At 37.6% G+C, this 12330-nt stretch overlaps 1 protein-coding gene across 4 annotated transcripts in view; it reads right to left on the bottom strand.

The window, feature by feature from the left end:
* USP34 (ubiquitin specific peptidase 34) overlaps positions 1–12330 on the bottom strand; it is a 240584-nt gene that overhangs the window by 1823 nt on the left and 226431 nt on the right. For 2 of the 4 annotated variants that reach the window (XM_027555581.1, XM_027555583.1), the window contains 5 exons: positions 11952–12075; positions 3970–4049; positions 1430–1570; positions 1180–1323; positions 114–273 (listed from right to left, as the gene is read on the bottom strand). In XM_027555581.1, the coding sequence (XP_027411382.1) occupies positions 114–273; positions 1180–1323; positions 1430–1570; positions 3970–4049; positions 11952–12075 (649 nt within the window). Of the gene's footprint in view, positions 1–113; positions 274–1179; positions 1324–1429; positions 1571–3969; positions 4050–11951; positions 12076–12330 lie in introns of those variants that run through there. The other 2 variants (XM_027555584.1, XR_003513389.1) reach the window with 2 other exon arrangements.

Raw genomic sequence — 12330 nt, forward strand, 5'->3', positions numbered from 1 at the left:
GTGTTTGCATTTTTTAGCATTTATATTCAGGAAGCTCACACAACTACTGTAAAATCAGCAGTGGAAAGTGTACTTGTCCTAAACTCAATATTTTATTAGTCTGCAAAGCTAACCTTTAGTTTTTCTTTCTTTGGCTTCTTGCTCTTGGAGTGAGTTTCTCTGCTGCAGACAAGTCCTGCATTTGCTTAAAAGCTCTTGCAGAGTTGGAATTAGAGCCGGGTTTAATTGTTTGGGAGTATGTACCGACAGGAGCAAAGCAAGTGCCCGTAAGTCCTACAAAAATCCAAACAAACATTTTACATTCCAAAGCCAACATTTTGACACAGTTAGTAGTTTAAATGCACATGTTTATTACTCTTCCAGGAATCCATCCTGGTTCCTCTGGTACTTTTAGAAGGATGCTAAAACTAGAAAGCCAGTATTATGATACTACTGTCTTTGTATTTCATTGGTTCCAAGTCACTAATACCATTGTTCTTTGCACCACACCACTTGACTGAAGACCTAAACAGTATTTTCTGAAAATGGAAAAAAAAAAATCAGTAATAAAATTTATACAGGAATTTTAAAAGCAAACCCTGAATGATCCATGAACAATTTAGGCCTCATTAATCTAGGACTCAGTTTTCAGAGATACTTGATTTCTGGTAGGTACCACAGGTGGTCTTCATGTAGCGCTATAATCCACCCTGGCCTCTAAGCATTTTGTTACTTAGGAGGCAGGCAGCTGCTGGACGTGTGCCTCACATGCTGGCGGGTGTTTCATTTTTCTGCAACACGGCTTTCATGGAAGTCTATACAAGCAACCAATTCCCCAGCTTTAACTGGCTTTATAGGCAGACTATTAACTTGATTTTCAGTTCCTTATGAGTCACAGGCACTAATAGAAACATCACAAGTAACAGTTTAAAAAATTTGAGCAAGTAAAGGCAATGTCTCCTCTTAGTGGGTTTATTGCCCTTAGCATTTTATGACATTGGCTCATGTCTTAAGGTGACAGAAAGTATGCTACATACATAAAAGGCAGAGGGAACACATTTTCATTTGGTTAGTTTTTCATCATATGTGACTTCTAGAGTTTGAGTAAGTTAAAATTATGTGTATACTAAGGCCAGATTTAGAATTGATGTAATAAGGAGAGTTTGAAAGTACATGACTACTGCTTTGTATAGTTCTTACCCCATTTAAAGCAGCACTTGCTTTGGAAATTTCAACTCTGTTGGTGAAATCAGACTGCAGGTTCTGATATTGATTTATCAAGTTTGTAATAAGGGTGCTGATCAAATTGGCACAGTTAGCTTCAGAAAACACTTGACCTTGAACCTGAAAAAGATGATTGTAAAAAAAAATCTCCAAAAAACCAACATAATGAAAACACAGCCATTAACTAACTGGAAGTAACAAGTTGAGTTTCCAACTTGTGACATACCTTTAGAAGAAAATGTGTCATGAATGTGTAGACAATGTTGTTGTTTAGAAAAGTTCTTTCATCCATTAAGATGCATTTTATATATTCTGCAAAAACAGGATCTTCACACAAAAGCTTGATGCAGTTTTTTGACATAGCAGACTAAAGTGGGGGGAAAAAAGCACTGATTGGTTGAGCACTGAAATAAGTGCAAGTCTTAAATACACTGCTTATGACAGATATACATCCAAAGTCACTTAACATCTTATTGGAAAAACCACTTCCCTTTGGCCATGCCATGCGGCTTGTGGGATCCTAGTTCCCAAATCAGGGATTGAAGCTGGGCCCTCAGCAGTGAAAGCACAGTGTCCTAACCACTAGGCAACCAGGGGAATTCCCAGAAAAGCCACTTTTACTGGGTTGGTCGAAGCGTTCATTCAGGTTTTCGTGTAAGATGTTATAGAAAAACCTGAACAAAATTTTTGGCCAGCCCAATACTTTAATCTACTCAACTCTTGGTTACAATTATACTCCCAATAACTTAAATGAGTAAGTGTTAAGAAGAGACTTGTAAAAAGTCTGAAAGGCGAAACTGAACAAATACATTTTAAAAGAAACGCAGCCTTATTATCTACCATTGAGTTAATAAGGACTGGAAAAATAAGACAAATGGGATGATGTTTTCAGGGGAAAAGAGATAACCAAACCACCCACAGAGAAAAGATTTTAAGAAATTTTATTCCCTAAAATGAGTTAAAACTTGCACTATATAATGTCATAACAATAGTAATTTGTTTGGTAAATCCCTTTCCCCTACACCTTCATAAATATTGCAATGATAAACAGCAAACCTCTTTTCCTAATTGTCTCACATAGAAATCAGTGGGTCCCAAATAAAATTTGGTTTTCCTGTTTTCAAATGGTCATGGCTCTTAAACACAAGTAGTATGTCTTTAAGTATATTCCCTAGATTATTTATACATGTTTTAATAATAACATCATTTACGTGGAAGAAAAAATGGATTATTTTTTAAAAATAGGACAAAGTTTAGATAATACTGTACATGCATATACTTGTTGTAAGTAAACTGTTTAAGGTCAACCCAAGAAATTAGGAGTCAAGTACAACTGGCACCCAGGTTTTCAGATCCTTGGTGTCAGGAAAATCTGTCTTTCTCTACCAGTAGTAACAGTCTCTGCCTATGATTCCTGCACAGTACAGACGGCTTTTTCTATAGGGCTGCTAGGGGCTTTGGAAGCTTGAGGTGGTCTGACTTTGTTTTAAGGGAAGTTGGGGGCGGGGGGGCATGCTGATGAATTTTGTGGGAAAAAAGCCAAGAGAGTAGTGCAGTGCGGCAGCAGATAAAGCAACAGACAAGCGACAGGCAGTGGCAGAACACAGAAACCAAAGAAAGCAACCACCGAAATAAAGGAGAATGAAAACAGCAGCAGCAAGTGGCAGAGTTGGCGGGGGGAGGCCAGATATCTGTTCCAATTTACTGAATCAACCACTCAGCTCAGAAGTCAACCAGCAAGTTGTTTTCTGTGTGTTTACTATGTAATACTATGCCATATGACTAGCCTATCAAAGATTCCTAGTATAGAAAACAAAATGACATTTCTTTAGGAATACAGATGACTCAGGTAGTCTTTAGACTTGTGAAATTCACAGTTTGGGACAGGGAGGCAGAGAATCAACTATTACAGTACCATGTGACATGTATCCATTAGGAGAGCATACAGCATGCAACAGCCTGGACAAGAGGCTGGACCAGACTCAAAGTATTCTGGGTGGTAAACGTGGGTAAAAGTCCATGCCAAAGGAATCAGTCAACTCACATCATCTTCTGGAAATAGGCAACACACTCAGGCAAGAAACTGGAAGTTTTTTTCAGAGTCTAAAGAGTAGGGTCCTTTATGCCTGATCCAAGGATGAGCCAAACCTTAGAATCAATCTGATTTCCTCCTCTTTCCCCACCATTCTTCCTCCACAATTTAACAAGCATTGTTTCGGTGCCCACATTAAGGGGTTGGCTCTTAGACTTAAGATAGGAAGGGTACAGTGTTTGCTGTTCTCAATGAGACTGCTAATAAGAAAACAAGTGCACCAGACTCCAAAAACTGCTCTGAGGTCATAGGTAAGCGAGAGGTAGTGAACAGTCTGCTGAAATGTTTTCTGTTAGAGGTTTTGAAATGGTGGCAAGGAGAAGAAACAGGAGAGGTGAGGAAGACCAAGAAGTGGCACATGGCTTCTTATCCTAATAGCTCCCTGTCTCAGACTTTCACAACTATTTATACTGACCTTTAAATGAGGAATTCAACTAAAAACAGCTTGTGTGAAATATCCTTTGTGATAACAAATGTATGGAAAAAGAAAATTTCACAGGGCGACTAGATGTCCATTGCTTAATAGTTATTTTTTCTATTAACAGTGTCTTACCTACCAAGATTTGAAAACATCCCCAATTTCTAGCTAATTTTCAACCCAGTGTTCCTAAAATTACTGACCACCTGTTTGGAAAAGATGAAACACCAAGTCATCTAAAACTCATTTTCTTTACCTGAGTCTGGCATAGCTCAGTCCAAAGTTTGGGGAACAGTGCAAGATGAAGTGGCAAACCTTCATAGGCAACTAGGACACCTAGTATTTGAAAAGAAACCAGAATAGGTTATAATTATAAATTACACTACTGAGATATTAAACTCTGCAGGTACAATAAATAGTATGGCTATTTCTAGTCATAACTGCATATTTTCTATGTTTTAGAAATACGTAAAGTATTTAAAGGGGAAGAATTCATTCCAATGTTTTAACCAGTGAAATAATTTTTAGAGTTCAGTATACTTTGACTTCATTTATCTCCCATACCTCATTCCTAGAAGGACCTTCGACAACTTAAACCAATTCAGGTTTTTGAGAATCAGAATTTTATCTGGGACAATAAAATTTACTGCAAGTGGTTCCAAAGCTTTCTTGGGTTAAGTTACCACTCCGCATATTAGATCATATTACATGGAATTGCTAGAGTGCAGTGGGGACAAGGGGTACAAGTTCAAACAGGATGTGAAGAAGTAGGAAACACATCATTCTCTCCTCTCTTATCTTGTTTCTCCAAGGATAAGATGAATGCCTTTGTAGTAGATTTAGGTAAATTCTGCTCTAACAGCCCCTAGCCTCGTCCCCAGGACCCTTCGGGTGGATCCCACTTAGCTGCTGTATGTCAGCATCTTACTTGAAACGTCCAAGGTTTTAACTTTTCTTTCTCTTGACTATTCCAGATATCAAATGTTTCATTAAGAAATTAGTTCACCTAGCCCCTGCTATCCTCTCTCTCTCTCAAAACACAGAAGTTGTAATGCCACAGTCAGTCATAAGTAAATTTTCCATCCTCCAACACTCCCATCCCCCAAGGAAATCATGGAGGAGAAATATAATACAAGTTATCTTCCTACAGTTAAAAAAATTATGAGAAACAGCTCAAGTTGGCAAACATTTTCAGTACAGGGCCAAATAGTAATTACAGGTTCCCCCAATTATGAAACTTTTCATAAGCTGAAACATCAAGTGAAAAAGCAATTTACCTTTTTCCATAAAAGCAAAAATCCCCTTTGCATTTCTTTCAGTTAGCAACAAGAGGTACTAATGAAGGTATTTCATAAAAGTGAAGTGACATAAAGCAAACTTTCAAAAATTTGGGAATACCAGTATTTTAGTCTTTGTAGGCTATTTAACTGTTGCAACTGCTCCATTGACAGCACTAAATGAATGGGTGTGGCTGGTCTTTCAATAAAATGTTATTTAAGACATTGAAATTTGAGTATTGTGTAATTTTCATGTATATCACAACATACTCAAAATCTCAGAAAAAAATTAAAAATTGTAAAAACTCTTCTTAGCTTGCAGGCAGCTCACTGGTTGTTCAAAACAGGCAGCACACAGGTTACTGTTTGCCAACCTCTGTATTAGACTACGGGTCTGAGAAAATCTCAGAGAAACCAGATCAGTCATTCAGTTTAATCGTCGAAGGATGCCTAGACTCCCTTTTGTGGGAAAGCCTACCTTTTATTTTCCTGTCAAGATTAATTCCATTTTAAAGAACCAAAGAAACTCTCACCTTTCTCCATTATCCTAACCTAATCTGGCTGGGATTGGAGGCATTTGCCAATCATAACATCACAATACACAGAAGCAAACAAAGGCATGTCATCAACACTGATGGCTACAGAGAATAAAATTCCTATGTTCCCATGTTTCAGCATTATAATTATTCATAAAAGTACAGCAGGGATTGGCAATAGGCCCATGGCCCATTTTTTCTGGCCCCTTCACAGAGTCTGCCAACCCCTGAACTAGAGGTTGCCCTGACATAAACCCTCTGTGAAAGCAGGCTTTAACTACAATTTAAGATCCTCTAGACTTTATTCCTATTTTCCACAACTACTAAAAAGCTAGCACTACCACAAAAACAACAGCAAAAAAACAGAGGCCTTCTATGATGTAAGATTGTTTTCAAATAATATTGATTCAAATATGTTTATTTTACAAGTGCAGAATGGAATAAACATACTAACATCTATTGTGCTAGGTAAGTCAGATAATCATATTTAATTTTCTCATCAACTTTGGGAGGTGTTATGTTACCCTCATGTTCCCCACTGTTTTGAATGAGGAAATGAGGCTCAGAGAAATCACTAATCTGCTCAATTTCATCCCCAAAGCCAGTGAGTGATACAGCTGTATCTATCCCAGACTTAGATATCTGAGTCTAAAGCCCACCATCTTTTCAATAATCAGTTTCCCAAGCTTTAGCCATCCATGTATAATTTTCATCACTGTTTTCATATCTGTCCATCTTCTCTGTTTACTTGATAACTGTGCTTTAGATTCATTCAGAGAAGCTAATCCTATGTTGTCCTTGTCCTAGGCAATGTAACATCCAGGACAATCATGCATTTGGTATGAATTACTTACTTTTGTAATACAGTAAGATCTATTTCTTAACATGAAAATTATTTTCTCTGGGCCATCTTGTACATTACATTCTGGAAAACACTGCCACCCACAGTGAGCTAAAGACACCTCTTTCACATCCTAATTCCCTACTGAGCTTGCACCTTTGGAAGGAAGGCCATCCCTTCAAAGCAGGAGCTCAGTTTCTTTCTAGCATTTTCACAAAGCACCAAGGATAAGGTGTATCTAGGCTCTACTAATTTAAGGTAGAGGCCAATGCCATCCTAGTCCACACACTCCTCCTCCAATAGGGGTATCTCACTTACTGGGTGCAAAGCACAGGGAGATGCAATCACCAGCATTCATAGGCACGTTTCCAAGCCTTACCTCAGCAAACAGGATGGGCAGACCTAAAACATACTGGTTCCGGTATTATCACTCATCTTTCTCAATCCTGTGACTTTGGGCATCCTTAACAAGGGTCCTTACTCCACCCCGTTCCCACCCACGAAGGAACCACGTTCAACAATGAAGAGCTATTCCAAATATATTTTTTCCTCAATAGTGGCACCTTATACTGTAGAAGCTGTTGGGTGTGTTATGTAAAAGAAAAATCTTTTAAAGACAGCTTTTGTAGGTAAAATGGTAATACATATGGTTGCTGTGAGGATGAAATATTTTATATGTATATTTACTAGTTAGGGTCTCTGTCCAGCTTTCTATAGGAGTATTTATCCCATTCAAGCATTACTCATGGGAAGTGGGAGCTCTGGCCAATGGATGGAAGCCCACAGCTAATGCTCCACTGCAAGACTGAATCAAGACATCTTAGCCTGAGAATATCACATTTAATTCTTCTAATTCCCCTATTTCTGACTTCATATCCACTAAGCAAACTATTGTTGTTTACTCGGCTTCCCATGCAGGTTACAGGGGAAAATCTGCTAGCCCTACCATGTAACTTTCAGATTGCTATGCTCATTCTTCTTTGTAAATTAACAGACTGGTAACCAAACCCTAAATTATACATATGTCTATTAAACATAATGATTCTATATGACCTCATATAGGTGGATGTGCCCTTGGATGGATAAAAGCTGGCTTCATTCATCCTAAGAAGCCTTTGGGGAAACAGCTAAATGAGCTGTTTCTCCAATAAGTATCACCTTGATATCAAAAAAGCTGAAAGATGATCAACAGTTGTGCTTTCATATTGAATTTTAATGTTTACTTACATACTTACATCAACTATATTAATTTAATTCTAGAAACTTTGAAGATTATGGATGTTCTAGGTATATCATGTTACTTGCAAAAAATATTTTAAACCACCTTTCACTTATTAAAGTATTAAGAAAGCTTTCAAAAACTAATGTCAAGGTGATTTTTGCTTTGTGTCTAAAAATGAAAATTATGAAATCTAGGGATTTGTTTGGAGAAGGCAATAGCACCCCACTCCAGTACTCTTGCCTGGAAAATCCCATGGACGGAGGACCCTGGAAGGCTGCAGTCCATGAGGTCGCTAAGAGTCAGACGACTGAGCGAATTCACTTTGACTTTTCACTTTCATGCATTGGAGAAGGCAATTGCAACCCACTCCAGTATTCTTGCCTGGAGAATCCCAGAGACGGGGGAACCTGGTGGGCTGCTGTTTATGGGGTCACACAGAGTCGGACACGACTGAAGCGACTTAGCAGCAGCAGGGATTTGTTAGTTTAATTTTACTTGAATATCTTATTAATCTGCATGTGCACTACTAAGGTACCTAAAAAACTCAGTATGATCAGGGTTTGCATTACCCATTTTCTGTTTTGGAAAAAACTTTCCTCAAATGTAAGATCAATGCATGATCATTACAAATAAGTTGTATTTAACCTAGAAAATAAAAGCATCCCATAATTTTATCCTTAGTTAAGAATATAATCCTCTTTTTTAACATGTACTGATCTTCCCCCTTGTTCATAAGAATGTGGTCATATTCTGTATTTTCCAATTTGCTTTTTCATGTGATCCAAAGTTATTTCCTATCATTTTATTTTAAAGACTATATTATACAAATGAACTTAACTAAGCTTCTATTGACAGACATTTGGGTTTTTCCCAGTTTTACCCAATACAAACCAAGTTAAAATAAACATCCTATGTATGTTACTATATATTTAATGAGTAGATTTAGGGTGGATCCCCAGATCTGGTATTGCTTGGGCAAAGGGCATGAACAATCTAAACTTCCTCTCCAAACCAACCCCATTAATAGACCTCCTCTTTGCCAAACTGTAGTATCATCCAAACTTTACCTCATAGTTGGGAGGGTGGGAGTAGAAATAACTGTTTACTTTAATGTTCTTTACCATCTTACTGAATCCTAAAAACTCTTTGTATACTGGTATTCCTAGCCATTTATCTGATAAGAAGGCAAATATTTCACTCATTAGCTGTATGTATTTTAATTCAATTCATGGCATTTTCAACATGTAGTATTTTCAATTTTCATGTAATAAAAAATTTCAATTTCTTATTTATTGTTTCTGGGTTTTGTGTCCTGTTTACATGGTCCTTCAAATCTCAAGACAGTATTCATATGATCCTATGTTTTTTATTTAATATTTCTAGGATTTTATTTTTCACAATTAAATAATCCTCCTAGGATGTATTTTGGTCTAAGGAGCAAAGATGGTATTAAAATCTTGCCTCTCCTCTCCCAGAAAGCTACCCAATATCTCAATACTACGCATTTTCAACTAATCTGGTGTGTCATCTTTATTATCTACCAAATCCTTGTGTATCCTTATGTTTGTTTTGGGGCTGTTTTTCTGCTGTTCCATCCATGTGTTTCCACAGCTGCAATGTATGGTTTTAATCATTAGTTTTAGTCATTCCTTGGGTATTAATGGGGTACTGGTTCCAGGAGCCCCCAATGCTTAAGACCCTTATATAAAATGGTAATACAATGATTACAGTGGAAATTTCAATCCACAGTTGGCCTTCTGAGGATACGGAGGATATTTACATAGGTGCTGCTGTGCTTCATGGCTCAGTTGTGTCTGACCCTTTGCGACCCCACAGACTGTAGCCTGCCAGGCTCCTCTGTCCATGGGGATTCTCCAGGCAAGAATACTGGAGGGGGTTGCCATGCCCTTCTCCAGAGGATCTTCCCGACTCAGGGATAGAACCCAGGTCTCCCACATTGCAGGCATATTCTTTACCCTCCCTCTGAGCCACCAGGGAAGCCTATTTACATGAGAAAGAGGAGAAAATAAACCCATACTTGCTGTTTTTATGTAAAAAAAAAAAAAAAAAAGAATAAAATTTTTACATATCAAAATACTGCAGTTTCAGACACACTAGTATTATTTCACTTGGCAATTGGCAGCTTTGTTCATATTCCCTGGATTCTCTCCCAACTTTGTCTCTTCTATCCCCATGCCTGACTGTCCTCACTTCAACAGCACTTCAACCCTCCCCTCTTGTTGCCAAATATAGTTTCTTGAAGAGACTATACAATTAAAACTCCTTATCAACTCTCTGCTTCCCATCCCAGTTGTTAATGTGGGCTTTGCTTTCTCAAGCTCTCTCATTGCCTCTACCCTGGAAATAGTTATTTCAGCTAGAAGACTGGGACATAATCTCTCCATTTTTAAGAAGCATAAGGAAAGCAATGCTTTTAGTTCTTTGTTTTACTTCATATCCAAAATAATGTCCAATTTTCTTCATTAAGATATAACCATGAAAAATTTCTTTTCCTGCTCAATTTGTTAAAGGTTTCGGTTTATATATATGTAGAGCTGTCCTATGCAATACAGTAGCCACAAGTCACATCTGCTATTTAAAATTCATTTGGTTAAAATAAAAAATTCAGTTCCTTAATTACATTTCAAGTTCTGAACACACACATGGTCAGTGGCTATCATACTGTGGATGGTGATGCAGTTGGAGAATATTTCCATCCTGCTAGAAAATTCTAAAGAACAGTCCTATGTAGGGAACTAAACACCATGAGCCAGCATAAATGTGCCTCCTGAGTGTTAAGTGATGAGGAGCATAAAGTAAGATGAAAGTTGAGTCAGCTAATGGGATGGCCAGGTATGTGTCCTTTCTTTCCCTCCCTCTCCTATGTTTCCCAGAACTGTCTATTTGTGTTAGTGAAGAAGACAGTCTCACAGGGTGAAACATTCATTATTTCAAGTAGATAAGACAGCTCCTCACTTAACTTTTGGTATAAATCACATGGACACAATTACTAAGAACTTTTCTTGAGGTTAACATCTTTCTAAGTCTTCCTCCTTATCTGGGAGCAAGACTGTCTTATTAGAACTCCTGGGTATTTCCCTACACTTGATCGTTGTCACTGCTAGATTTCAGCTTTTTATAGCCAAGTGCCACAACTCAATTATATAATCATGAAATGGCCGATATGAACATATCCTCATCTGCCCACTCCCCGATCTTCAGCCACGTATATAAAAAACTAGCTAATGGTAGCAGGTGGAAGGAACACCCTTTCAAATCTGAAGACATTCTAATCACTTACCAATAAGCTGGTTTTTCTGAAGAGAAATTATCCCTGACAGTTGTTACCACTTCCTTCTTGGATAACAAAATCTAAGGTATGTTCACATCTTTGGCCCTATCTATAATGGATCAAAACCTTTGCCAAAGGAAGGAGGGGGTTGTGACTGAGAAGGAGCACAATACATAACTTTCAAGGTGTTATATTACTTCCAGGAAGTAATATTCTACTTCTTGACCTGGTTGGTGGTTCCATGAGAATTTCACCTCCCATGCTCTTGACACAAAAACTATGGTACAATGGAGAGGATCCTGGGCCATCCCTAAAGGTAATAGACTCATACGACACACAGAGCCTGAGAACTCTGGAGATCTTAAGACAGGGGACATGTGGAGGGCTACATTTCTTCTAAAGACTTATCAGCTAGAAAAAGTCACCCAAAGGGAGCAGTCTTCTAAGAGCTCTCAGCTGCATCCGCAGAGAGACAATATTACATAAAAATAATTCAAGGTTTTCCCCTTTTATAATTCACTGATTTTTTTTTTTCTATTTCTCATATCTTCCTTTTCAAATTCCCCTTCTCACTCATCCCTCTATTTTATGAGACTTACCTCCTAATTTACTCATATATGCACCTCTGCTTCACCCTGGCAAGTCCACTTAGCTTGCTCTTGGTGTTTCCAGCTCCAAAGCACAGCTGGCACTATTGATCTTATCTTATCCTCTAGATCAGGGCTGGGGAAGTCCATCTCTCTAAGTCTGCCTCCCTAAACAGAGCAGTTTTTGGTTTTTAAATTCTGCTGGGCAGATGGAGGAGGACTTGGGCTTCTATGTACAAAAGTGATGAGCCTATTCCACACTCCTTTATAAGCCAGCTGAAACTCTGGGCAGAACTATTCAATGGAAACCAGTAAGTTGGTGTTTTCTTAAAAAAATAAAAATGTTCCCAAGAATAATTAATAGTTTTCAACATTCACTTTAAAAAAGAAAAAAAGGATTGGCTCATTTTTTTCCTCCCCTTCCTAAATGGCTAGGGGCTTAAAATAATTCAGTGGAATTTACTGCTCATCTTTTATACTTACTCAGCTTAACTAATGTTTCAGTAAATTTTTCACAGTTGATTGCAACTCGGCATAATAGATGGATGAATTGATGATAAGAAAAGAAGTAGTCTAGCAGCATACGATCATAAACGTCATCTTTGCCCTGAAGGTTAAAGATGATAAAATGGTTGCACTTAAATTGTATAATAAATTAAAGAGCATATTTTGTGCAAATGTAATAAATTTAACTAAAAAGCTGATTAAATATTTAAATTCTATAAGAACCTAGTTTTAAATTCCAAGTTTCTATTAATGTTATTAAGATCTTAATTGTCACAAGTTTATTTTCAGTGTGCAAATGTTATCAATTAAAATTACCCCTTATTTCTATATACTTTAATAAAGTAAAACTACTGTA

The sequence above is a fragment of the Bos indicus x Bos taurus genome, chromosome 11 (genome assembly GCF_003369695.1).
Source record: "Bos indicus x Bos taurus breed Angus x Brahman F1 hybrid chromosome 11, Bos_hybrid_MaternalHap_v2.0, whole genome shotgun sequence".
In the NCBI taxonomy this organism is placed as follows: Eukaryota; Metazoa; Chordata; class Mammalia; order Artiodactyla; family Bovidae; genus Bos; species Bos indicus x Bos taurus.